At 34.1% G+C, this 27,016-nt stretch overlaps 4 protein-coding genes across 10 annotated transcripts; all 4 read right to left on the reverse strand.

Moving 5' to 3' along the window:
* Positions 1 to 765: 765 nt before the first annotated feature.
* LOC133679420 (cyclin-D3-1-like) lies at positions 766 to 2,726 on the reverse strand. 2 transcript variants are annotated; one of them, XM_062102015.1, is made up of 4 exons: positions 1,972 to 2,723; positions 1,673 to 1,874; positions 1,383 to 1,513; positions 766 to 1,257 (listed from the first exon to the last, which is right to left on the reverse strand). In XM_062102015.1, exons 1-4 carry the CDS (start codon positions 2,497 to 2,499, stop codon positions 1,057 to 1,059), a joined length of 1,062 nt encoding a protein of 353 aa, XP_061957999.1. In that variant the 5' UTR covers positions 2,500 to 2,723; the 3' UTR covers positions 766 to 1,056. The 2 variants fall into 2 exon arrangements, with proteins under 2 accessions (XP_061957999.1, XP_061958000.1); XM_062102016.1 differs by having other exon boundaries at positions 1,114 to 1,277; positions 1,972 to 2,726.
* Positions 2,727 to 7,822: 5,096 nt separating this feature from the next.
* On the reverse strand, positions 7,823 to 12,976 carry LOC133679554 (uncharacterized). 4 transcript variants are annotated; one of them, XM_062102179.1, is made up of 8 exons: positions 12,698 to 12,976; positions 12,475 to 12,579; positions 12,247 to 12,373; positions 12,058 to 12,129; positions 10,986 to 11,031; positions 10,506 to 10,884; positions 8,372 to 8,387; positions 7,823 to 8,243 (listed from the first exon to the last, which is right to left on the reverse strand). In XM_062102179.1, the coding sequence occupies exons 1-8, from the start codon at positions 12,738 to 12,740 to the stop codon at positions 8,189 to 8,191; spliced, it is 843 nt and encodes a 280-aa protein (XP_061958163.1). In that variant the 5' UTR covers positions 12,741 to 12,976; the 3' UTR covers positions 7,823 to 8,188. The 4 variants fall into 4 exon arrangements, with proteins under 4 accessions (XP_061958163.1, XP_061958162.1, XP_061958165.1 ...); XM_062102178.1 differs by lacking the exon at positions 8,372 to 8,387 and having other exon boundaries at positions 12,698 to 12,975; XM_062102181.1 differs by lacking the exons at positions 7,823 to 8,243; positions 8,372 to 8,387 and adding an exon at positions 8,403 to 8,571 and having other exon boundaries at positions 12,698 to 12,973.
* Positions 12,977 to 15,419: 2,443 nt separating this feature from the next.
* LOC133680306 (phosphatidylinositol 3,4,5-trisphosphate 3-phosphatase and protein-tyrosine-phosphatase PTEN2A-like) lies at positions 15,420 to 20,968 on the reverse strand. Of its 3 annotated transcripts, none has more exons than XM_062103166.1 (13): positions 20,860 to 20,968; positions 19,713 to 20,213; positions 19,158 to 19,259; positions 19,015 to 19,071; positions 18,263 to 18,328; positions 17,953 to 18,129; positions 17,750 to 17,836; positions 17,578 to 17,642; positions 17,431 to 17,507; positions 16,889 to 16,935; positions 16,585 to 16,715; positions 16,422 to 16,491; positions 15,420 to 16,226 (listed from the first exon to the last, which is right to left on the reverse strand). In XM_062103166.1, exons 2-13 carry the CDS (start codon positions 20,133 to 20,135, stop codon positions 15,687 to 15,689), a joined length of 1,842 nt encoding a protein of 613 aa, XP_061959150.1. In that variant the 5' UTR covers positions 20,136 to 20,213; positions 20,860 to 20,968; the 3' UTR covers positions 15,420 to 15,686. The 3 variants fall into 3 exon arrangements, with proteins under 3 accessions (XP_061959150.1, XP_061959149.1, XP_061959151.1); XM_062103165.1 differs by having other exon boundaries at positions 19,713 to 20,152; positions 20,860 to 20,943; XM_062103167.1 differs by having other exon boundaries at positions 19,713 to 20,152; positions 20,847 to 20,864.
* A 1,821-nt stretch (positions 20,969 to 22,789) lies between these two features.
* On the reverse strand, positions 22,790 to 25,732 carry LOC133680282 (cysteine proteinase mucunain-like). Its single transcript, XM_062103127.1, has 5 exons — positions 25,081 to 25,732; positions 24,250 to 24,485; positions 23,991 to 24,131; positions 23,278 to 23,742; positions 22,790 to 23,184 (listed from the first exon to the last, which is right to left on the reverse strand). Exons 1-5 carry the CDS (start codon positions 25,556 to 25,558, stop codon positions 23,071 to 23,073), a joined length of 1,434 nt encoding a protein of 477 aa, XP_061959111.1. The 5' UTR covers positions 25,559 to 25,732; the 3' UTR covers positions 22,790 to 23,070.
* Between the last annotated feature and the right edge of the window lie 1,284 nt (positions 25,733 to 27,016).

Below are 27,016 nucleotides of genomic sequence, written 5' to 3' on the forward strand. Positions count from 1 at the left end.
ACTAGTGCAAAAAGATATCCGTGCTATCAAAGAAAAAACCATTTATATTCGCACAATTGCATCAGAAGGCAAATGAAGACATGGATGCTATGCAAATGGTCATCGTCAAATATATATTTGGCATCAACCGGACTCAACCTTCGTGGACTAGCTCAGGCTCCGGCGAGTAGAGAAAGAAAGAAGTCCCTGTTAGTGTACTGTGGCCTATTCTAAGAGTTCATTACCCTACAAACAGTACGAGGAACAAAAAAGTGTAGAAGATCTAAGAGCAATAGATGGTGTTTTTTAAGTTGGGATTAGGTTATTGAGTTGAGAGGGAGAGAGAGAGGGGGGGAATTACGGTCACACTCGACTACAAAAAGAAGGTTGGCTCTTCTTGCGAGGTCAAAACTCTCTCGATCAAAGTCTCCCTAAAACCAAACCCCATAACCCCACTGACCGACAAGCTGCTCCTCCCATCACATGCAAACAGACAATCCCATCATCTCTAACTTACTATTATTTATCATTAATCAACCAGTGTTAGTAGTTTAAATATTCAATTAGTAGTAGAATATTAATTTATTGATGCAAGGTACCGATTTGTATCTGACGAACTTATAAATACATCTGCGTGTCATTCTGCCCTCAGAAAAGATTTTTTCAGAACAAAATCTTAAATTATTCAAAAGGAGAATAGTCTAATTCCTTCCATCTTTAATTCTAAGCAAGACTTGATTCAGATTCAAGCAAATAGAAGCAAACAAGAGAGAGCATTAATACAAATAAACAAAAATGATTCTGAGTTTATTTTATGAATATAATATTAATATGTCCATATAAAGTATGCTGTCAAAGAGACTTATACATGAAAAGGAAGTGCATGCGCCAAAGGCATTAATAAAGGAGATTACTCTCTTGCCCTCTTCTTTAAAAGGCCAACCTCTCATGAAGAATACCTATAACGGGGAACTTTGGAATTGTCAAGATAGGAGGCAATTTAAAGAGGCCTTAAAAAACATAGTAGAATTATTACTATGTGGCAGATGCGCAGAGAGATAGAGAGAGAGAGAGAGATTAACGTGGGCTGCCAATAATGTCCACAAAGACCCATTGGTCTTGGGTTCTGCCCTTCTTAAAGAGAGTTTCTAGTGACGAAGAGACCGATGACCCTTGCAGAGGCGTTGGCTCGAACTTTCTCTTTTTAGGCTTGTTATTGGCAATGGCTCGAGTCCTCGATAGCTCAAGAATCAGACCATAACAGCCATTTACTTTTTCCTGTTAACAAACAAATGCAGCTGTTGAGCCATTAATGTCATGCGCAATAATGAGTATATAATGTGGCTGTGTTAAGGACTTAAATACGAGACAAAAATAATGAATAATGACAAGATAAACGATACCTTGGTTATCTTGAGAACATCAAGAAGCTGGGTCTGGTAGTCAATGGGATTGAAGGTCTCAACTTGGTCTATAACATGCATCATTGTAGCAGTGGCCAACACAGAAGGAAGATAACAGCCAGATCTTGAATCTACATCAACAACAGAAAACCCCATAAGAAACTCAACGTAAATCAAATGACGAGAAACTAAAACCAAAGAGGGAGTCTTTTCTTTACTCTTTGTTCTTATCGAAAATTCTAAATGAGGGTCAAAATGGGATTTTGAAGACAGCTATATCCTATACTTACCAGAGACAACATAGAGCAGGAGATGCTCACATCTCCTGAGAAACTCCCAATGAACATTGGTCTTTAATCCAAGCCTCCTAATGATATGATCAAGAAATGAAAGTGGAGTCACTGGGTGCATCTTCCATTTCAGTGTTGAAAGCACTAGTAGCTCCATCCTTTGAATGTTTTTGGCCTCGAATAAATATTTCGTGTCTTCCACCTAAAACAGAACAAAAAGAAAACCTCTAAATATCAATCTTCGAATTAGAAATGATAATGATTAAATGATATTGATGAAGGGTTTTATATTGACGTACTTGGAGGTCTAGCAGAAGAGGAACATGAGTCTCTTCAACTTTGGCAGCCAAAGAAAGACAAGTGACAGCCACAAGCTGGATCATCCATGATCTATTATCTCTTTGATAACAGGGGCTAACAAGAAACCTATCTAGATAATTGATAGCCAAGATTGATGTGAGAGCTGAAAATCCATGATGAGCAATGACCTTAAGCATCCACTCCACAGCTTCTTGACGAGCCCTGGAAAGAAAAGGATCGCTTGCCACATTATTGACACTAACAGAAGCTTGTTGTTCTTGTTCTTTAGAGAAGAGTGAGAGAAGCTCCTCATCTTCCCAGAACAAATCTTGTTCAAGCAATGAAATCGAAAACAGATCGCCAGAGGGGTTGTTCACGGAAGGACTCTCTTGCAAAACCTCTTCTTCTGAATCATCTTCCCATTTCCCCTCTTCACAATAGAGTGCATCTAGCAAGAATGAAGTGTTCTGTTCTTGCTGTGTGCTTAGTTCATTTTGTCCTAGTTCTTGTTGTTTAGGTATTGCCATCTTCTTCCAAGAAGAAGAGGTTTTGGCACACTATTCATTACACAAGGGAACCCATTGTCCCTCTTTCTCCCTCTCTCTTTTTTCCCTAGAGGGTCTTTCTTTTTCTCTGGGTGGTGCAAGACAGAGAGAGTGGTAGCTAAGGAGCGAAGAGAGGATGATGGAGAGTGAGAAAGAAAAGGAGGGGGAAGGATTGATTTTTAACAGGGCAGGTTTCACGCTTGTCTCTTTTTGTGTTTTTCTTTTTCTTTTTCTTTTTAAGTGGCAATATAAATAAGTTTGTGGTTGGATTTTTTTATTTTTTATTTTTTATTTTTTATTTTTTGCTTTCGGTGTGTCTGGTTTGGCGGGCAGAAAATGTACGTAGCGGCACACACACCAAGCCGGGCCCATGAAAACAACCTCTTATAGCAACCTAATTAAAGTCACTGTGCTCTATTCTGCTCTGGAATTTAGAAAGATGGGAGGGGACACGCAGGGATTTTGGCATGGGAAGAAGAGTTTTCCCCTATGCAATTTAGGGTTAAGATATGCTATCGCAGAAGACAGAAATTGTTGTTTTTTCTGTCAAGTTACCAATAACGCGCTAAGAGAAAAGAAATGAAAGGGTCGAGGATGGGAAAGATCAAAGATCCGAACCCATTTAAGAGTTGGAGAGAATATAGATGACAATTAAACTGCAAATTAATTCCTCGGACATATCAAGATAAAATCATCTCATTGAGAATTAAACTCATCAATGCATGCTTGATTGTTGTAACTTGAAGATTTACACATTGGTTTAATTAAGATCGTTGTCGTGAAGATTTTCTTTTGGAGTGAAGATCACGCAGATGGAATTTTAATTATTTTTACAAAGTATTCCAAATCTAACCATAGATTATGATACGTTTTAGTTTCATCATGGATAATGTTTTTATCAAATGATCTTTACAGCAAAAGCAAGGCTATACTCACCCCAGTCACCGTCACTTTTAAAAGAGGAATTTAGATAAAATAAAACAAAAACAAGAGCAAAAAGAAAAAGAAATCACGAGAGGGTTTTGAACAAAAAAATCCTCTATTTTGCTAGTTGTTCTGAAGAAGAAATTTCCAAAAAGACAAACCACAGAGTCCACGCAAGAGAACAAGCCAAGGCCCTTTCCATCCACGCGAAGTTACATATTCTTTTCCACGCGTTCCCAATCCAACACATAAAGTCAACTATCTTACCAGTCAGCTGGCTCACTGTCCTTGACTGCGCGTGGCGAACAACATACAGAACATCCACCAGCTGACTCTTGATCACTTCTAGCTAGTCACCATTTTAAAAAAAAAAAACAAAAAAGAAAGAATAAAAAATGGATCCAAAAGAAAAGTCATTAAATTTGATGGTGTCTTGTCGTCTGCGGTACGGCCAGATAATAAGGAGGTCCTCTTCCTTCTTTCGCAACTGGCATGCACGCAAAAGCTCACCCTCTCTTGGCCTCTTCCTATTTTTCACAGCTCCAGATTTTTATTTGTTTTGACTTGTTTTTGGCATCAATTATGGATTTTTTTTTCCTTCTGCAACCACAGTAAAGACATGTAATATTGCAAATGTACCATAAGAGATTTTGTGGGTGTCGTTGGAATCAGAATCTCACCCCAATTCAATGCAATCATGTAAGCGTTGTTAAGAGTACTGTTACATCAAGGAAAAGAATTTATATTCTACTGTTTTCTTGCTTCCGGTGATAATCCTGGAGCGAGAAAGAAAATCCTAATGGGTTGTAGAAATATTGAGGTTAATTGTTAGAAGAGTTTAACTATGAATATGCAATGATCATACTTGTAATTAATTAAACTCATCGATCCCCATGCTCCTTTCAGCTAACTCCATTGAATTTCCTGAGCTAAGCAGAAGTTCTGATTTTAATCTTAACTCGTGTCCAAATCAAACAGATGGATCATGTCTCCATAGTGAAGGTCAGCATTATTGTTCTCGTCTCCAATTTTCCATGCGGTGGGTGAATATCGTAGAAACTATCAGCAGTTCAAACCAGTGGCATTGACCACTGTCTGCACCATATCTTAATTTAAGAATCGAAGAGCATGATCATGTTTTGGACTGCTTGTCAATCAGTTCACATCTCGATTTCCATTTCTAGGGAAGTAATTTCTTCTTCTTTTTTAATGTACCTAACACATGTAAAATTATTAAACAATAACCCGATGGACAAAAGGGATTATTGACCTAACAGAAGTTAACACCGAGAAGCTTCCAAAAGCTCTTCTTCTCGTACGCAGACACAAGTTAACTTCCAAAACAACAACCCTTATATGATGATAAAAATCAGTACTCTTCCCCAGACTAATTTTGGTAGTTTGCATTTTGGATCTATTTTAACCATCTGCATGCAAAAACATGGCTCAATTCCCACTCCATGTAAATTCTCTTTTACCAGAGTCATTTTGAGATGAAGGAGTACTTTAATTAACTGCATGATTAATGTGGTTGATTTCTAACACAAGCAGCCCGTCTCGACAAGAATTGCTGCACTGTTACTAATGGCAAATCGAGCTCCACTTTGCAATTATAGATTTCTATATATTAGCTGTAACATCTTCTTTATTAATTGTCAAAATTAACAAACTTTAGCCCTACTTTTTGTTGTTTAAGATTTGGTCCTAAACAACACTCCCCCACTCACCAAATGATTTCTCCAGTAACGAAAAAGACAGGCAGTGCTTCCGGTCTCTCTTCAAAGAAACTTAGCTTTGAAAAATAACCTCATATTTTGACGTGGCGTGATAGTTCCTCAGTTTTTCGTGGTTTAATTAAATTGATCATGACAGTAAACAGATTTTTTCTCACACTAATTCCTCTATATATTAAGGAGGGGTGGGGCATCATTCATTATATTAAATTTTATTATATTTCTCATTGAAAAATTAATTTGATAAATTAATTTTGAAATTTAAACAAAAAACAGTAAATACAAACACTAACTATTGAGTCAAAAATATGTTTTTTTTTTATGTTTTAAAATTATTTTTAAAAAGAATTGATTATTTTTAAATTAGTATTTTTTATATTGTTTTAATTTATTGCTGTTAAAAATAAATTTAAAAAAATAAAAAAATATAAATTATTTAATATATTTCTAAATAAAAAAAATATTTTAAAAACGTTTCAATTCCTAAACATTGTTGCATGGCTGTCTACATCATAGAATAGCCAGGCCATTCATGAAAGACCCAGTCTAATAATAATCCACTATTGCGACTAATCAACTCTTAAAAGTAAATAAAAAATCTCCGATGAAAATGAAATGTCGGGTCCCTCAGTACTTAAAATCAACTACAGTGACATAGAAAGAACAGGTTGCCATGCTTTTCAAGCACCTTCAACATTTTTTAGCAACTGTGGATGATTTTTTTTTTATCATGTTTCATTCTCATTGGCACCTTTAAAAATTCAAAAAAAAAAAAAACATTGAAGCACTCATGAGCTGAGACTTTAGAGAGGTAAATTTGTCATCCACCATAGCCAAAACCTTTGAAACTCACCAATCATGCCTCACTTTGCCTTTAACCCCCGAGGAATTATGTCTGCGTCCATCACAACTACTTATAAAGTGACCAGTTGAAGAACTTGGTACCTTTGCCTCATCCACAACTAACTAGCCTCACATGGTAACCACTAAAAGTGCTCTCAAATTATGGCCGATCAGCTAGCATATCAGATATATTATGAATATTGTGACATTATTGTATATTCCAGTACTGCAAACCCAATGATTTACAGATGTTCATCATTAATGATTTTGTAAGATCTCAATTGATCAAGCTCATGTGTGATGATTATGATCAAACGCTGGAAGAGTATGCAGGATTAATACTAGAGATTCTAACCAGAAGACAGGTCGATATGCATGCATCTGGGAGCCCAAGTGCTTCTAGGTAACCTATCTCATCAACGCAAAGAGAAAAATGATTGGTTCTAACGATAAAGATTAATTTAGACTGTAAATGAATAGAGAAAGCAGCTACTCGTACTGTAATTCAAGAGTGAAAGCAACCACCCACCTAATAATTTAATTAATATTTTAATTACCATTGTATATATTCTTTAATTAACAAGCAGATGATGGCTCCGAATCCTGACCTTATCAAAAGCACATATCCTTCAGCAAAAAACAAGTCCATTTGTCAACATTTTGGTTTTTTCTTAGATAATTTAAAAAAAAAAAACATTAAGTCCTTGCTTGTACACTTTAGGTGATGGATTATTTCAAGTATCACAAGAAGTACCTGTGACATTAGGTTCCTTGCAGTTCAAAATTTACAGGTTAAAATCTTATTTAAAAAGGTCATTGTGGGTATATAATTGCCACTCTAATTTTAGCACTAAGCTCAAGGTGCTTTCCAGCGTGGATATTGATGAATGGATTCTCTCGTGTTTGGAAATATATATATATATATATATATATATATATATATATATATATATATATATAAAATCAATTTATATTAAATAGGAGGGGAAAAGGAGGGGTTTAATTTATTCCCACTGTACAACCAGTTATTCTCAATGTGTCCGTAAAATAATTTTTTTTTTTAAATCCCTTTTTATATTTATTTGAAAACAATAACAGGAAAATAATAGACTATACAAATAAAAAAACCCTACACTTGAAGAAAGTTGTTTTATCTTCAATTGGTTCAATTTCTGTACTCTGTATCCTAGTTTATTTGTCCCAAAATGTTTGTCTAGTCACGTCATGTGGGTTGTCTAATATTATACCCCTTATTAAAGCTATATTTATTAATCTCTATGAAAAGTCAAAAGAAACAAACAAAAAATGACAATATTATTAGAAGGTTGGAGCCATATTAGGTGATTTGTCACCATGTTAACTGCGTTTCTTAATATCTGTGAAGAGTTGAAGGGGACAAACAAGTTGGTGCTTTACAATATATATTTTCTTGAATAACATATTTTGATGCATCTAACTTGTAAAACAGCAAGTGTTATCATACCTTTTTGTTCCTGACATCAACCTTTAATAGCAGGTCATTTAGTGGTAATGAGTTCAAGTTTATTCATGGTAAATTGAAATTGGAGGATTACAGTTAACTTTATAATTTGTAAAATTAGTTAAGATACGTGTAAACTAATCCAAACATCCATGTTAATTTAAAAATAAATATTAAATTATTAGTAATTAATAATTTATGATTTATAATACATAATCCTTGCCATTCAAGGATTTAAGATCACCGTAAAATTTGCAATGTTTATCAACTCATAAGTTCGTGAGAAAACAACATCTTACGTGACTTGCATTCTTAAAGAGTAAAGTTATAAATATCCAAATATAATTTATTACCTTGAAGATTGAAATAAAATATAAGAAACACGTTAAATAAAGTTATCTCTGTATCTACAATATATAATGGAGGGAGAATAACATCATGAAAAAATAACAAGTAATTAAATTTTCTTTAGCACTTGCTAAAATCGTATGCCCATTTATTTGTAGATGTAGAGCATGCACGGGGAAATCTTGATCCAATGCTAATATATACCGAAAGGCTTCGAAATAAAGTCCAACCCATAGGGGCCATAACTGGCATCCTCCCGTCGCGCAGAGATGATCTATTCCTTCTCTACTTTGGACGATCTGAACTGCTAAACAAAGATTACCAGTCTTGCTCCGGTAAGTCTTTACTTTGTAGATGATGGCAGGTTGGACCAAGTCTGTTTACCAAGAGCGTGATCCCTGGAGAGGGTAAGGATCTCCGTGAGTTGGTGTGTGTGGGAGGGCTAACATAAAGCTGATTAGAACTAAGGGCGAGTAAAGCATAGCAGCAAGGAATATCTAAAACAGTCTGTGAGGCGGAAGCATACTGAAATCTTGATGTTGCTGACACATGCCGGGGCAGCAGGTTATTAGCAGCCCAATAAAGAATACAGCGAGTATACAAATTTTCTTGCAAAATGAGATTATTCATTGAGAATACTTTGAGTCATGGAAAACATAAAACTCCTCGGTGCGGAGGAAAAACTAGCATCGCTAAATTCTAGTGTTCTTTACAGGGCGGTTCCTTCTGTTAGAAGAAAAAACTAGTGTTATAGGAATTTATGGATAGCAAAACAAAGATGCAAAAGAAATAAGAATAATATTTGAAAGGAAGGCATTCGTATGTAATCTGAATAGGAAAAATATTTTATTGTCTTAACTGTTCAACCCTTTTTAAACCGATCAACTGATTAATTTAATTTAATTGATAAATTGATTTTTTTATTGTTTTAAAAAATTAAAATTCAGTATACTTTCAATACATTTTACATGTTGCTTCTTCACACTTGACATTTTGAAGCATCATTTTAGTATGGTAGTAGAGGATAGATTTAAAAAAAAAAGTAGTCTTTGAAAACGCGGTTGAAACCTTGTTTCTCAAAATTTTAATTTTTTAAAAAAAAAATTAATTTTTTTATATTTTTATATCGTTTTGATGTGCTGGTGTCAAAACATAATTTTTAAAAAATAATTAAAAAATATTATTTTAATATAATTCTTAGAAAAAAAACACTTTGAACCGCAACCGCTACCATATTTCCAAAAACTCCAGAAATTATTGTTTTAACATCGTTACCGGGAAGAATATCAATATCTAAGCATTATTAGGAGTCTTCTTATACCATGATTTTCACAAAACTTATTAGAACAAAACTCACCCCTTATCTGTCCTTAGTGATTTTATAGAATAACCATTTTTTTTTTCAACTAATGCTTTAAACTTCTTTAAGCAATTAAATACATTAGACTTTTTCTTTAAAAAACATATCCATGTTCTACTATAATCATCAATAAAAAAATATATTGAATTTTATCAAATGAGCATTGTTGAATAGAACCACATACGTTTGCATGTATCTATTGTAGAAGTTGACTTGCTCTAGATATAGACTCCTTTGAAAAGCTATTGCAGATTTGTTTACCCACTAAACATCTTTCACACAACTAATTTAGATATATAATTGATAATAAACCCTTTAACATCTTCTTTTGTGCCATTATCTTTAAGCTATCAAAATTTATGTGCTCAAATTTCACATGTCAAAGCCAAGTCTCATCTTCATTGTCAACTCCTTGATTTAATTGTTTCAAAACTTCTCATGCTTGCCTAGAAGTGGTTGCATTAACCATTATCTTAAAAGTGACATCATCCAGACATTGGTAAATGATTGTAAGTGCTTGTTGATCATTCATTCGAGTCTTTTGAACATCCTCTCTTTAGGTTGAAGTCACTTTGCTCCTTTTATAGGCTTTTCAAAGCCCTTTTCAACTGTTTTTCACACATCTTAGAAACCTAGCCAGGCTTTCACACGAATACACCAAATTTTATAATTGTTCTTTGTCAAACGAGGACATTGAAGTGAGAAGTTTATATTGGTTATGTCAAACAATAAAAAACAAGCTCTAATACCACTTGCTAGAAGAAAAAACTAGTGTGGTAATAGTTTATAATCAACAAAACAAAGATACAAAACTAAAGAATAAAAAGAAGATTTGAAAAGAAGGCAATCTTATTAAGTATTTTCTCTTGTGTATTCCTCTTTACAGATTAATCATGCTTCTGATTACAAGTCTATTTATAAACCTTAAATCCTAGATAAACAAGAAATTAAACTACTTAAAGAAAATCATAATCTGAATAGAAAACGTATTATGTCATTTTAACCAGTTTACTATTTCTGAATTGGTCGACTATCTCATTTAATTCAACTAGTCGACTGATTATCAACCGATAAACTGATTCTTCTATTTTAAATAAAAAAAAGAAATCCAGTTTACTTTCAGCACATTCTACGTGTTGCTTCTTCGCACTTGACATTCTGAAGCATCATTTTAGTATGGTGGAGGAGGATAGGTTCCAAAAAAAGGACCTAAAAAGGGTGAAATGATTGTTTTAACATTGTTACCAGGATGAATATCAGTATCTATAGGAAAGAATATGAAAATGTACCATTTAGTTACCTGGAGGATAGTAGGGTGAAGCTTGAGGTGGAGGCGGATATGGTGGTGGAGGATATGCTGAACATGCTGGGTACGGTGCAGGAGGATAAGGAGTAGGCTGTGGTGGGGGATATGCTGAACATGCTGGGTACGGTGCAGGAGGGCAAGGAGTAGGTTGTGGTGGGGGATACGCTAATTGTGGAAACGCTGAACTAGGTGGGTATGAGGGATAAGGAGATGGAGCTGGCGGGTATGAGGGATAAGGAGATGGAGCTGGGTAGGTTTTCGGTGGTTGTGCATGAGGAGTTCCATGCGCAGGTGGCGGTAAATAGCATTGTGACACTCCAGGACCAGGGTATACACATGGTGGTGCTGAAGGAGCATAGCCTGTTGCTGCTTTCTGCAAGAAATGACAGTTTATTCAGCTTCCAGCAGTCAAAATATCTTCGTAGGTAAAACATAAGGGGTATTTTAAGTATATGTAATCACAAGATAGCTTACGTTGGCATTTGCATAGTGCATTATCAATTTTACTTCTCCAGCATACCTGTGATCGGAGAAAAAACACGAAAGGCACACTTTAGAAGAGATGTACTGTTAGACTATTACCAAACAGGTAAAAACATATGTAACCAGTGAATAAATCACACACCATGCTCTGGAACAAAAACAATATGTCTGTGTGTATATATTATCAAAGCCACGCCACAGCATATTTGGTATATTTGATATCTAATACAGGAGCACCAATGCACCTTTATGTTGGCATGAAATAAACCTTGCTAATTTGGTAGAAGAATGGAGGGATTGTGAGCATTTCTTAAGGAAGAAACTATTCTATGAACCAATTCATCTCTGCTCCAAAATAATCACTCTATAGAGAAGCAGAGAATTGTATTCTTTCAGCCTCAAAATGGAAACACAATGTCCTCTCCCAATGAGGGAAGGCAGAATCCTTGTCCCATGTTTGAAACTGAGTGGTAATTTTTTCTCCATCCTTGCCTCACAAAGTTCAAAGCATTCAGATGAAGAAACCTCACTTAATTGCACGCCATGTAGGGGCCAGTGAGAAGAAGTTTACCATATAAAAGTTGATAAACCGAAGTATAAATTGCAGAAAGCACCAAAATGATTTGCAATTAATTTCTGATATGGTACAACATTACCACAAAATAAAAGCATAAAACAGCACGTTCAATATTTCACATTTATCTGTGTACATGCTCTCTTAACCGACATCCAATTCAACATCCAAAATCCTCGGGCCCCTTCATTGTTAAGAATTCCATACTACAATATACCAAAGGGCTTTTAGCTCATTAGTATAGCAAACGAGAGACATAAAGTCTCGTGTTCAAGCCCCAACTTTACCAGTCCATCATTAATTCTAAATACCATCAAAATCAAAACACATATTTTCAATGGTAGCTTATGGCTCCATTCTACTCAAATAGAAACCACCATTTCAGGACATTATTACTAAATGCAAGGAACTAAACAAAAAAAGCTAGACCAATTCTCCTTCGCCGATAAAAAAAAACAAAAAAAAGGAGGAAATTGCAGTTATAATTACCTTCCGGTTTTAGTTTGAAGTGGCCAAGTTGTATCGTCAAAGCCCTGCGAAAGAACTTTGTGCAATTGAATCCTATACACAGTAACATAGCAAAAAAGAAAAACAAATTTCAATCTCAATTTAAAGCCAAAAGCCAAAAGAGTCAGCTTTAAAAATCATAACTAGATCAAAAGGTTAAAGACTAATTACTTTCCGTTGCCGATAAAATCATCAAAAGATAAGGTATTGCTGTTCCAAACACCAACACTTATCTCTCTTAACCCTTCAATTAGTGTAAACATAAACTTCTCTTGGAATGTAGGGTTTTTGCCTCCATCTAAAAAAGAAGAAAACATGAATATCAGTTTTTAACAAAACATGAAATCAAAGCCAAATTGCGATCTAAAAATCGACTAATACTCCTAGAAGATTATGTACCTGTGCAGGTTCTTGTGCGACAGTTATGGCTACCATATTCAACACAAACGTAAGGATCTTGTCTTGATATCCATTCAGTGTCTTTCAGTTTAGTACACCCAACAACTGCATCAAAGAAAAATCTCAGATGACAATCAATTCCATAAGAAAACAAAAAAGAAAATAAAGGGTTTGTTTAATCACGTGAAATAAAACAGAATTAAGCAACAACAAAAAAAAATACCAGTGACTTCAAGAAGCTGGCCTTGAATACCAGAAACTGACATTGTACAAGACGGATACAGTATATTTATCGATTTGGTAATAGAAACCTAATAAATGTCTAGACTTTTCTTTATAGTGTTTTTGTCGGATCACGAAAAGGAAAAACCAAGTCCTGAGGCTGATAAATGAAACGCTACTCTCTTTTTTTCTGGAAACGATAAAGCTGTATTTATATGGTAATGGTTGGTGGGTTTTTTCTTTAAAAAAAAGGATGTCCATGTCCTTGGAGTTGAAGAAGAAACTACGGTGATTTTGTGGGTACTTTCCGGGTCGTTAACCGGTGGTTTACGCGCCTTCGTAAATAACACGCTCCTTGTAATTTGCCACGAAATTCCTGCCTTTTAAAAGTCAGTTTTTTTTTTTTTTTAAGAATGAATTCAGAGTTGGAAAAACATGCAAAAAAAAATAAAAAAATTGAGATTGAAACACTATTTAAATGGATAATCAACAACCTCAAACTTTTTTTTCATTCATATCCTTTTTAATTAGATATTTTTGCTCTTTGCTTATTATTTATTAATTTTTCTTATTTTCTTTTTGAAAAAATATTTGTTACTTAACTTTTTTTATTTCCAAATTAATAATTTCTTATTAAGTTGACTTGTTATTATGTTTGATATTATGTTTTAGTTGATTTTATATAGATTTTTTTAATATTAAAAATAGGTTTTGATATTCAGTTGATGTTTGATTTGACAAAGTAAAAATCAATTTTATTAATTTAACTTAGTAAAAATTTTAGTAATCTAATTTCAAATCTAATAAATAATATTTTTATCTTAATTTTGTGATTTAATCTTTGATCGGGATTAATAAATAAACTAGCTCAAAAAAAATATAACTTCTTGTGTGAGTAAAATGTTATAATTGATATAATGTTTATAATTTGATCTATGTTGCTTTTATCTTTTAATGTAGAGAAAAGTTATAAGTATTGTTTGTAAAAAATATGTTTTAATAAATTTATTATTATTTATTGAAATATATAATTGATTTATTTTAATGAATGGATGTATTAAAATTTTAGATTGCAATTAAAATTTCTTGGTGGTAAAAAAAACATTAATGCCAGCATACTTTTTAAGAAAAAGAGTGTTATTTCCTACAGTGTAGCGCAATAAATAAATAGCTCAAAATAAAAATAAAAAGATTTTATTTTTTATGTGAGTATAATGCTATAATTGATATGATTTTTATAATTTGATTTATGTCTCTTTTTATCTTTTAATTTAGAAAAAAATTATGAGTATTGTTCGTTAAGAATATTTTTTGATGTAAAATCTGTTTTAACAAAGGGAGATGTTTTCTTTAAGTCAAAGAAAAAGAAAAAAAGAAAAGGAAGCGATGACTTTTCTTAAAAAGAAAATAAAAGCATTGATTTTTTTTTTCTCATACAGGAAGATACATCCAATATAAAATATCGTGCCACACATGATACAGATAAAACTTTCTAGTTTCTTAATTAGTCGTTAACATTATCGTTTGCAAGCGTGTTTAATTTTAAATTCTAATTTTAATTTTTGTACTTTCATTTTTTTAAAAGAATGAAGAAGGTTTTTTTGTATTATTTATTTTTTTATTAATTTTATCATTCAATATTTATTTAATTTTGAATTTATCTTTATAAATTATTTCAGTTTATTTTCTATAAAAACATCACAATCTCAAAAAATTCAAGATATTTGATTTGTATTTAATTTTCAAGTGTTTATTTTTATTATTGTTTAATTAAGTAAAAAATAGTTAAGAAAAATAAAGTTATTGAGCCCAATAGAATCCATCACCCGGATCAAAAAATTAACGGGTTAAGTTGCGAAGTCTGGGTCATTTTAATATGTTAACATCTCAATATTAAAAAAATATCATATTGATTTTCTTAAAGTTCAACCATGGTCAAGATGTCTTTGACCTATCATGTTAGAATAATTATCATATAATTTAATTTGAAATCCATGCTAAAAAAGAATTAGGTTAAGAAGTTTTAAAATTTAACCAAATTTAATAATAATATCAAATAATTTTTGTATGATTTAGATATTTTTTTAACATTTAATTTATTTTTTTAACTCGAGCCAATGTAAACTAGTAGCTGGCTAACACATTTCTTATTTCTCATTGTCGGATGTGAGGTTTGAGTTTCAATAGTCATATGTTTGCAAGGCGGGGAAGAAATAGAATGGAGATTTACTGATTTAGGAATCCAAAACTTGTTAACTTTAAGAGGACCTCTTTTGTGGTTTTAATTATCATTAGTGATTCTAAGGATCAGGGGCAGTTTTGGAAGGTGCTTGTTTGGTTTTGCAGCTAATTTAGGGATACAATCCAATATATTAAAAGAACTGAATATTATTATGAATAGTGAAAAACTTTAATATATTATTTAATCGGTTAGTACAATTCATTACCTTGGTTGAGTTGGCTAGCGCGTGGAACAATATCGGGAAGTGTTCAAGAGTTGTGAGGTGCACAAATTTTTTAAATTTTTACATATTAAAATATTTTTTTCCGAAAAAACAAGGAAACAGTTGAAACCAGCATGCTTCTGTCTTCTTAAAATTAAGAAACAGCGTCAGTGGATCCAGGATATGTACACTTACAATCTGAAATACAACTAGGAGAACCCACCTTCATTGTTGTTAAGAACAATGGAGAAGAAGAAGAAAGCAGGAACCAAAAGCAAATGAGCTTACAACTCTTTCCAGATAATTTAAATTTATTAATGTACAGAGTAGTACTTCCTTTTTTTTTCCCAATAAAAACAATGAAACAATTCCACTAATTGATGCACAATTATTGTCGCCTCCAGCCTGCTTTTCGACTTACAAAAACAATAAGCCAGATAAAGAACTTGACAAAACATATGGATTGATCACCAACAGGTACACGTATGCCTAGCAAACTGATTTATGTACAGATCCTTGCAGGAAGACATCAACGCTCCTCCTTGCTCAGTCACTTTCGTAGTCTTCATCATCTCCAAAGGTAAAGACGGATGCATCAGCAGCCATTGCCTTGAATTCACTATGGGAGTTGTTCGCCTCAAGGCTTGAGACTGTTCCACCTACAACTTCACTTTTCGGCTGACTAGTGGCTTGTGATTGTTGGGAGCCCCTGTTTCCCAGAGAAAACTGTTCAGTTGCCTGGGTTAAACTTGCAACTTCATCTGATTTACTATCAGTTCCAGGACTAGGTGCTGGTGTGGCAGCACTTTGTCCCCCTGCAGAGGATGCTTGAGCCTGCTTTCGTTTGGAAAATACTGATTCATCTGCCTCACCATCTGAGAACACATCATCTTTATCATTACTTCCTGGATCTATTTTTTGGTTTGGTTCAGCTGTAGCTGTAGCTGCTTCAACTGATGCAGGAGCAGTGCTTGAACCTTCATCCGACTTCTTCACATCAGTTTCAGCATTTGACCCACTTGAAACAGAGCCATCATTATCTACCAGCACAACCTCAACCTGAAATCCTGGGGAAGGCAGTTTCCTCTGCACAAAATCTGGGCAGATTATTATGCAGATAGAGAAGGCTGAAATTGATATTGCCAAAGGCAGTCATTCTCACTCTAGTTAATAAATAAATAAATAAAAGATCTAGCTATTCAGGATTAGTTGATTATTACTGCTCCATGGGTAGGCAATCATTCAAAAAAAATTAACAAAAAAATATTCAAGGTCCTGTACCTTAATGAACCCGTCAATATCGCTGGTGTTCAAAATTTGTCTATTCTCCATAAATGTCGTGTTCAACCAACTGAAATTGCAAAGGAGCATTAGTAAGGAACTTATTCTATTCTTAAAATCTAAAAAGGGATCCATTCATGAGAGAGGAGACTAGAGAGCAGACAAGTAAAAATCCCCTTGGCGGTCATGAAAATGAACTTTGAAGTCTCCAGACACCTCTGTCAGACCAGGCTCTCCTGGCAAGGTAAAGACCATAACTCCTTTCTTGGGAGCACTAAACCAATAATCTTCGGGCTGCATGCACAAAGAAAGAAACATTTGTGAAAACTAAAAGGGGTAAAAGAATCCAGCAGAGTTCAACGTAGAATTAAAAAAAATCTTGGGATGGACACCAGAGGTCCAGAAGAAAACTTTTAACAGAGTATTGGCATGATACCAATCGCTGCCTTGCACCCAATGAGACCTACCGGCAAATCCTTGGTTCTGGGATGCTTTTTTGAGGAGAAGAGAACACCTGTGAATGAGGAAAGCATTAGAGAAAATCCAAAATTTTTATTTTCAATCTCAATGCGGTCTGGCACTCCTCTTGTACACATACACATACACCTAGATGCTTGAGTGGCAGGCACACACGTGTATTCATTGGGCAAGGGTCAAGTCAATATAGCTGTCTTTCAATGCATCAATGATCATTATTTAGAAATAAATGAATAGAGAAACAAATTGAGCTTGTTACAAGCCTATGCAATGCAGTCCTACATACTAAACATTATAAAGACAGGTTACAGAGTGAACAAAAAAGAAAACCCGATCTGAAAACCCGATCAGATCAATTAATAGGCTATATATACACAGATAAAACCATCAAATACAGCAGACCCAGATAACGACCAATAATAAAGTAGGTAGGGAGAAAAACAGGAATGAAACAAGCAGAAATTGACCTTCTTGTGGTCAAATAGACCGCCAAGCTAAATAAAAAATGCACAGCAAGCATAACACAACGCACCATTATGATCAGAGATGGTAATAGATGGCCTGATCCAATATGGGCACCTGTGAAGCCGAAATCCCCTGAGCATGCTCCTGCATAAATGGTGATGTCAGTAGCTACAAAACACAGATGCTTGAAAGAAACATTGAGCCAGAAGTATACCTACGCCCTGGCTGGTTTTCTCCATTGAAGTATGTTAAGATACGCTCAAAATATTTTACATATCTCTTCAAAAAAGAAAAAAAAAATCTTAGACAAGATATATAGAACCTCAGCTAATAGAGGAAGTATCCTCAATGTGCATTTTTTAATAAACATGCAATAAGTAACTCACAATTTGGCTGGGCAGAACAAGCCCTTTTGCATCAAAACATCTCTTCTGGTTGTAATAGTCAATAGACTCCTCCGCAGTAGGGAAGAACTGAAGAAAGATGAAAAATTAGTCTAAGGTGAAAAATCTCAGCAGTAAACATTAGTGTGTCACACTCTATGTTCCTTCCAACTCATCTTCATTTAGGAACATTTAATATTTCTAACCTTTAAGTACAGAAGAAGGCTAGAAATCATCAGCCCCGTCCTTGCCATTCCAGCCTTACAGTGCACAACCACAACATTCTCAATATCCTCCTTTAACCACAAATAAGCACTTTGACAAAATGATATTATCAGCTGTGTTGGGGGGCAATTGTGGTCATCAAATGGAAAACTAGCCACCTGATGCAAGAGTTTGACATAGCAGATATGAGAATCAACCATATGGTGTTCCTCCACGTAGTCCATACCAGTAACAGCCTCAGCAAGATTGAAATTAAACATGAAATGACGACATAGATAATGTTATATTCACCTTTCCTTCAAACAGTGATGCATCATACAGCCTTTCAGAACAAAGATTGTACACTTTATACTTGTCCTGCACATAGAAAGTAAACCAAAGGTAAAACGGAATCTTCCAATACCAGCAATAAAACAAAGATTAAAATTCAACTGCTTCACAAATGGAGAAGCTAACTTCAGAACCAGGAAGTCTCTTTTTTATTTATTATATTGAGCTGAGACATGGCCCCCCAAAAAAATTCTGTTTGCAACATTAGGCACAAAGATGTAAATTGTAACTACCCATTAGATGGAGCCAACTTTGAGAAAAATGGGAAGACAACAAATTAAGATCACACTAGGCAGAACTCAGCATTCTTATCAAGAAGACAAATATCAATGAATGCAACCGTAGCTAAAACTCAGAAGGCATGTTGCATGCATAGAGTGCTAAATGCAAACATCATGCACAGAGCTGCTCCATCCAAATCGCACATGCATGAATTTAGGTGATGCGTAAGATTCAATGTCATGTTCCAAATGGAGCAGAAAGGTACAGCACATTGCATCCACCATGACAAGAGCCACTCCCTTCGAAGCAGCAAATACAGACTAAATGTAACTATACACTTGAGATTGACCTATAATCTAACAATAATGAACAAGCTAAATATCAAATGGAGCCACCATGTTACAATATTTGATACAGAAAAAAAGGAATAGAAGTCATGTGAAAGTCAAAAAATAAATAGAGAAAGACAATATCACTGAATGTGTTGCTACCTTGTGATGGGTCTCAAAAAACTTGATAACTTCTTCCATGTGGTTTCTATAGAACCCCTGCATCAGATAGCTAGATGCATTTAACATTGAAGTATTTAGTTAAGACAACATGGCAACTTTATGGTGCAGATTGATCTGCTTACCTCCACATAACCAAAAAACCCAGAGCTCATGTTACCAGCAGGAAATCCCATAGCAATTATATTCTCAGTGATATATGTCATATCCAAATCAAAACCTCCTTCCTGAAGAGAAAGATACAGCCAAGGTTATATAATTAGAAGTGAAGTTGGAAATAAAAAAAAATCCTAAATTGAACATAAACTATTTAAAATAAACATGAATTATCCTCATGACTTTACTGTAATCATAAATATCCAAGTATGCGAGGAGCATGTATAAGGAACTACTATCTTGAGTACAAAAAAGTGCAATCAGAGACTTCCTCGAAAAAAAGATGCGCTATGCAAATAACAATATAGATAGCCAACAGAAAAATAAAAAGTATGCACAATTTATGTCATTCCAGAACATAATATCTCTTCGCAGTGGAATTGTTTAAAGAAGAACCACCATGAAGAAATCATGGAAGCAATATTAACCAACATACAGGAAGAACAAGAATGAACCCAAAAGGAAAGCAATATATGATCCGGTTATACAAAACTAAAACAAAATTACAGAAGCCATCATCCTACCTGATATCTTCGCTTGTTTTGAGAGACAGCATGCCGAGCTTTGACCTGTACTGCCTTCACTGCATTCTTAGAAGTATCAACTAACCCCTTAGTAATTGTTCCAAATATACCAGGTTGTGAAGTTGATGAAGTTCCTTCAGGACTATCATCTGCTGCAGGGGATTTAGGAGACATGCGCAGTCCAAACCCACTAGTAAAACGTGCAAAGGTTGATTTTCCAGCATTTCCAGTAGGTGAGTCATCTGGCGAGGAAGTCAATGGCTGGGGGATTTTCAAACTTTTGGCCCATGATGTTATGCCAGCTGCAGATAGTTTTGATGTCGAATCACTTGCAGAATTCCCGGGCACAGGATCATGAGGAGGTGGTTGTGTATCAGGAGATTTAACAGGTGGCAGTGATGAATCGGCAGTTTCTGAATCCATTCTTGTTCCCAAATGTCCTGATAATTATTGAACAGCAATACTCAAGAAACCAGCATAGGTAGTTACTATAGTGAGCTACTGCAGGTCAAAAATTAACATACAAACATCATAAGCAATTACTCCACTTACAAAAACAGCCATCATAAATATATACCATAAAAATAATTCCAACGTAAAATAGCACCAAAGCCCAAATAACTACGCCTCAACAAAGTATTCCCGTTATTTTTTTCCAATCACAAACAATAAGAATCATAAATAAAAGAACAACTATTCCACTAAAGAAACGTTAATTCCCGCGCAGACACGCTCATAGCAGCAACTCAATACTCAAAGCCCTAAAACAACATTTTCCGGTGGAGGTGCGGAATGTCTAATGCTATCTGTACAAGCAAGCATACTTCACAAAAATTTAAAATATGAGAGAGCACTGCATCATCGGTATTAGAAACTAGAAATCATTAATGGCAGATGGATTTTAGCTGCTTCCACTCCAATTTAGAGTAAAGAGAGTCATTTGAATTAAATTCAGGCTTGAAACACACTGAAACTGCTTGATAATCAAACGAACAAGAATCAACTAATCCACGCAAGAGTGGATTACAAAAAATTAGATTCCAAAGAAAATCGCAGTGATTACACAGTAAAGGAGAGGCCAATTGAATTAAAAATAACAATAGAGGAATTGAATTCAATGATTTGAGATCTAACCAGTTATTGTTACCTGATTGAGACTCGATCAGTGAAAGATAAATTAGGGTTTGGGGGAGGGGGAGGGGGAGGGGGAGGGGGAGGGGAGAGAGGGATGGATGGATTTATGGAGATTGAGATTATTAGTTAATGAAGGGAAGGAAGATGCATGTTGCTGACTGCGTTACTTCACGTCAGTGGTTTGGTCAACGGATTAGCAAAAATAACAAGCGTGATGATGATTGCTGATTGTCTTGTATTGTGATCCAACGGTAGAGATGGATGAGAAGACCAAGCACTAGGGAAAACGGTACCGTTCGAAATATTAGCGATAAGAATGTCTTTTCTTTTTCTTTTTCTTTTTCTTTTTCTCATTAGTGATAAGAATGTTTAGGATCTTGAATAAATTAAGTACGAATCCTATTACAACGCAAAATTAAAATGGAAAAAAAGGGGTGTTTACCTTAAGAAAATAATTTTGCAACTTGCATGAATATAAAAATCCCATTGTTTAGCTTCTGTTTAAAGTAATAAGCAATAGATAAATAAATATAAAAAATTAGGTGAATCAAATAAGGTCTTCTTTTGTTTTATATGTGGAAAGTTTGAAAAAAATTCTGGATGTTTTTCTGTTTTTTAAATAATAGGAAAAACACATATTTCTAAGAAAAAAGTTTGCATTCTTCATTAGTCGGTACATTTTTAGAAAAATTAGCAACAAATGCTTGTTTTTTCTTAGCATGTATCGTATGATTTTTCTCTGAAATATATTCTGAGGAACTCAAGTCTCACGGAATATAGCTCGTCCATTTAGAGTAAAAATTCATAAGAATTTTATACCATCGCAAGGTCCCTCGACTATTTATTGGTCGGTCACCAAAGTCTTGTAATTTTAACTCAATGGCAAGAACACCTCTTTCAAAAGAAAGAAATTGGCTACAGTTGGAGCCGGTATCAAAAAAGAAAAAATATATATACATGGAATTTCAATAAAAGAAACACAGAAAAGAGAGTATTTTAGAGTTCTAAAACAGTTTCATTATTTTTTTTTGAAAAGTAACAAATATTTTTTAAAAAGTAGAATAATTTGAACAGGTATAATAGGTATTGAAAATAGCAATTAAAAATAATTGTTATTGAGGATAACAGTTGTTCTAAAATCATGTTCATAAAAATCAATTAAAAATTTCATGAAGATCTAATGGTCTAGAAATGAGATTTAAAATTCAATAGCCAATAAAAAAATAAGTTATTGGAGACATAATAAAATTCTATTTTTTACACATTAAGTACTGTTTAAAAAATATTAATAATATAATTCTAATAATATCTTAAAAAATCACTATACATTGTTATAACTTTTTTTAAAACATAGTTAAAATTATCTCGTCAAGATCTTTCTAATAATATAAAAAATAAAAAGTGTCTGTAATTATTCATTCTTTATTTTATTTTTTTTATTTTTCTCTCCTATCATATCACCTATTAATTTTTTTAGTTATTAGATTTTGAATCTAATTTTTTAGCTGTTGAATTTTCTTAAAAAACAAGTTGACTTTTGTTTAAGTTAAATAATTTTAAAAAATATATATATATTTTGAAACATTCTTACAACTACTATTTTAAATAGAGATTGTATACAAAAACAATGTTCACATTTATATATTAAATACATTTTCAACCTATAACATTATTATACCAAAACTTTTACCAAACTATTCTATTTTTCAAAAAAAATCCGAAGAGAGGCTACTTATATGCCACTGCCCTGCCCTTGTGAGGAAAAAAAAAAGTTATTTTCATAAAATGAATCTAATGATTAATGAGTTGATATGTTAAATAAATTCAATAGGCCCACCATCACTATCACGCTAAGGAAACAAAAGGAGATAAAGGATCCCATCGTGCACCTAAGATCTCGTCAAATAATTGAAATGGGAAAAGTGAACTGGTATTCTAAAATCTAAACAATGCAAGCACACAGATATCCATTATAAACGAAAATCAGAATTTTAGGGAATGAATAGCTGATGATGATAATTACAAATGGAGGAATCATAAGCTTTTAGCCTGCTTCAGCAGCAGGCATTGAAGGTATTTACAAATGAAGAAAAACTAGATGACAAGTTTCTTTGTGGACTAAAGAGGGCCAAACATGCACTTGTGAGTTCGGGCAAAGAGAAGCATTTCCTCCTTGAAGACAGAAATCTCCACTCCTGTAGACCCTTGACAACATCGAAATATCTCAAACAATGCCAAGTCTCCTACCAGCTGGCCTCTTACCACCAAGCTGGTGAGACTGAGCAATTCTAGCAGGCGCTCGAGTCAATGCCTTAACACCAAATGGATTGTTCTTGCTCTGTCGCATGTCAGCAAACAAGGTTAAAATTTCAGAAGCTGCCTTCACAAACTTACTAAAATTGCACTTCAAAGAGCAGATGACAATACTTACCATTCGGCAGGTTCCAGCTTCAAGGTCACAGACAGGATACTCGTGAGGACAGCAGCTGTTATGGTCATCGCAGCAGGTTGCGGACTCCAGAGGGCAGCAACCCCATCCAAAGCAATAGTCACCATACGGATATATGCAGCAGCATGTGCTTCCAGCAGGGCATGAGTAGTAATCATCACACTCTGAGGAAGGTGGAGGAGAAGGGTTCACTGGAGATGGAGGGGAAGGACCAGGATTTGGGGGCTTTGCACCCTTCTTGGTGGGATACGAAGCTTCCATTGCTATTCCACACTTGCCAGTTTCCGTGCTGGCAACATTACGCTCCATCCTGATGTACCCATTCTCTCCCCATGCAGGACCCCATGAGTTCCTGACGATCCAGTAATCTGCGCCATTTTCTGTACCATACCCAACAGCAACCACACCATGGTCTAGCTGTGTTCCACATGAACCAGTAAAAACACCCTGAACAAAGAAAAAAGAAACATGAAACCGTGTAATCAATCAATTTGCACAAAGACTACTTAAAATTCATTTTGTGTGAGGTGGTACCATTCAGAAATTCAAGTGTCACTTTAGTAACTAGGCTATAAAGGTTAATGAGTTCAAGTTTTCGGCCTATCATGCATTAGAAACAAATTGCCATACACACAATTCTGATGGTGAAACCTTGACGCTGAGCGTAAAATTAGGTAGTAAGATAGGATGCTTACAGACTGGTAGAGTTGGAAAGCCCTTCCACCAGCTTCAATGGCAACACTGACAGGTTGATTTGCCACAGCCTTTCTCAGTGACTTCTCGTCATTTTGGGGAACGTCTTCGTATCCATCAATTGTAACAACTCTAGCATTTTTCTACAGCATACATAATGATCAAATGCATTAAGGATGTGAAATATACCAATCTGACCAGAGAACAAACATTAATTTTCTAAAATAGGAAACTTGAGAGGGAAATCGATCCATCACATACCCTGTTTGGATCACAAATACTATCAACAGCCTTGTAGGGGTAATCTTCTTCGGTATCAATACCACCATTCTTCATAATAAATTCAAAGGCATAGTCCATGAGACCTCCATTGCATCCTTGGTTATATGCTTTATCGCAATCCACCAACTCCTGTTCTGACAGAGATGTCAGGTTACCAGTCACAATCTGGTTTATCCCCTCCACAGCACCAACAGTTGAGAATGCCCAGCAACTCCCTTTAATATATATATATATATATAAAAAAAAAAAAAACTTAACATTAAAAAATAGCTAGAGCCACTGTAATGCCTTCACAACCTTTGTAGCTACAAAAACAATATACCAAACAGTTTAACCTGTATAGGACATCAAAAATCCCGTATAAACGAAATTTAGCTACCAAAGACCAGAATTGGATTATGCAATTCTTGTCTGATCTTATTTTAAAACCTAAGAATCACATCAAAAACTTCTAATCATATTAACCAAATCCCTTTTAATCTGACAGAGAGAAAAAATACCCCACAAAACATCTATTCTAAGAAATAACAAACAGACACATAACAATATCAAATGATAGCGGTAGTTATCACGGTCAAACGAGGAAAATCCCAACTAAGAACATCCTTAGAGAAAAACATGCCCCTGGTCCCACGCTCGCTATCAAATCTAAGCCCCCGAAATAAAACAAACATAAAAAAAAATTAAGGTTAAAATCCAAGGAGAATCTGGGAGGGAATTATTTCCCAGGAAGAAAAAGGGGGGTTAATCTCGATTTGCTGTCCAACAACTGATAAAAAAAAAAAAGGTAAAGAAGAAACAAAAACATACCACACTGGCCTTGATCTTTAACAGGGGCAACAGCTCCTTTTTCTCTCCAATCAACACTCTCCGGCAAATCATCACCGTCCTTAAACAAATACCTCGCACTCTTTGGTCCACCCAACAACCTTCTCTTTCCATCCATCCTCGTGCCCAAATAAGCCGCCCGGTACTCCTCATTACTCAAATCCGCAAACTTGTTTAACCCAAGTTTATAACTTGGGTTCCCAACCGAGTTATGCTGGTCAACGAATTTAAGATTATCCTTGAAAATTTCAAATCTTCTTTCTTTTTCACCCAAAGCATTATATGCTTTCCCGTATTTGACTAGCCACATCTCGTAGAGTCTTAATGTCTCCGCCTCTGTTCTTTCTGGGACTTGGCCATGCTTTAAGTTGTAATCAATTATGGACATGTCTATGGCTAGACAAACAGAAAGGAAATAAAACATAGCCAAGAAGGCAAACGATCGATAAAGAGAAGCCATTGTTTTGTGGGTTCTTGGCGTTTGTGTTTGTATCTGTGTTTTGTGGTGAGTCTCAAGGGACGGGGGGTATTTATAGGGTAGGGAAGGAAATTGAAGGGGACGGGAAAGTGGTGGTGGTACAGGAGACGGATTGAAGGAAGCTGCGTTGTAGTAGGAGGGTATGTATCTTATCCCGCAAGTTCGTGGGTCTTAGGTGGGTCCTCCTTATATTTGGAGTGTGTGTGGTGTCCACTGCTCCTTTTATTTTTGTTTACTATAATTAGGATTATTTTTTTGTAGACTGTATTTATAATTCCCTGTTCGTTTTCCTTTGGTTCTTGTACTTTTTATTATCTCAATTTTGATTATTTAAAAATTTTCAATCACATCTGCCAGCTGAATTTGGTAGTTTTGGTTTGACAGTATTTTTCTGATCGGGAAAAGAAAAATATGCATCGTAAATGTTATTCTCTTATAGCATCTTCAATAAAAAAATATTATATTAAAAAATTAAATTGATGAAATAATTTTTTAAATAGTATAAATATAGTTTTTTTTTTATGTGTATTTCAATGGTAAAAAACTATTTAGAAAAATAAATTAAATTTTAATATAATTATACAACGTTTGCCAATAGATATAAAACAAATAAAAAAAATGTTGACCAATATACATTTTTATTTATTTTTGTCTTTTCTACATACAAATATAAAAATGACATTTTTTATTTTGAATAGTTATTTTAGCTATTTATTTCTGTTAGAATTTTTAAAAGTAAATATAAAATTTAAAAGTATAATTTTTTATTTTATTTATTTTTTTAGCTGTCTCGTTAAAGATGCTTTTATGAATTATGTTTTTCGACAAGACACATAAATAAAATTATATTTATAAATTTATTCAATGACGAGAGGGTGTTTGCTTATTTATTTATTCAAAAAAAAAAAAAACGACACTCCTGATAATATTATTAGAACAGAAAATCAAACAAATCTCGTATCAGCGCATGTTATGGCTTAACTTTCATGGAAGACATCACCATCCATTGTTATAGGACTCATGTTTTGTTATTTATCAATTTTTGTGAGAATTAAATTTATTTGTAACTCAAAATAAAAGACCAATTAATTCAAGGAGAGAAGTAGAGAGATTCAACTTGACTTGTAAAGTAACTCAAATGAAAAATAAATTAATTAAAAGTTCTACCACGTGTAAAAAAAAGGTTTCATCCCAAAAAAAAAAATCAACAAGTGAGGTTTCAAATTTAATAATTCATTCTAGATTCTAGGGATTTAATTGCCAGGGTAATGAAATTAAAAAAAATAATAGGACATTAGTAATTTTCATTGGTTGTTTCATGATCGGAGTTCACATGAGAGTTTTAATTTTATTTTTTTAAAAAAAAACTTTATTCATTATCAAGAGGATAAATTATAGGGATGAAACTGAATATTATTGAACTTATAGAGCAATATTGTT

Source organism: Populus nigra, chromosome 19 (genome assembly GCF_951802175.1).
Source record: "Populus nigra chromosome 19, ddPopNigr1.1, whole genome shotgun sequence".
Lineage (NCBI taxonomy): Eukaryota > Viridiplantae > Streptophyta > Magnoliopsida > Malpighiales > Salicaceae > Populus > Populus nigra.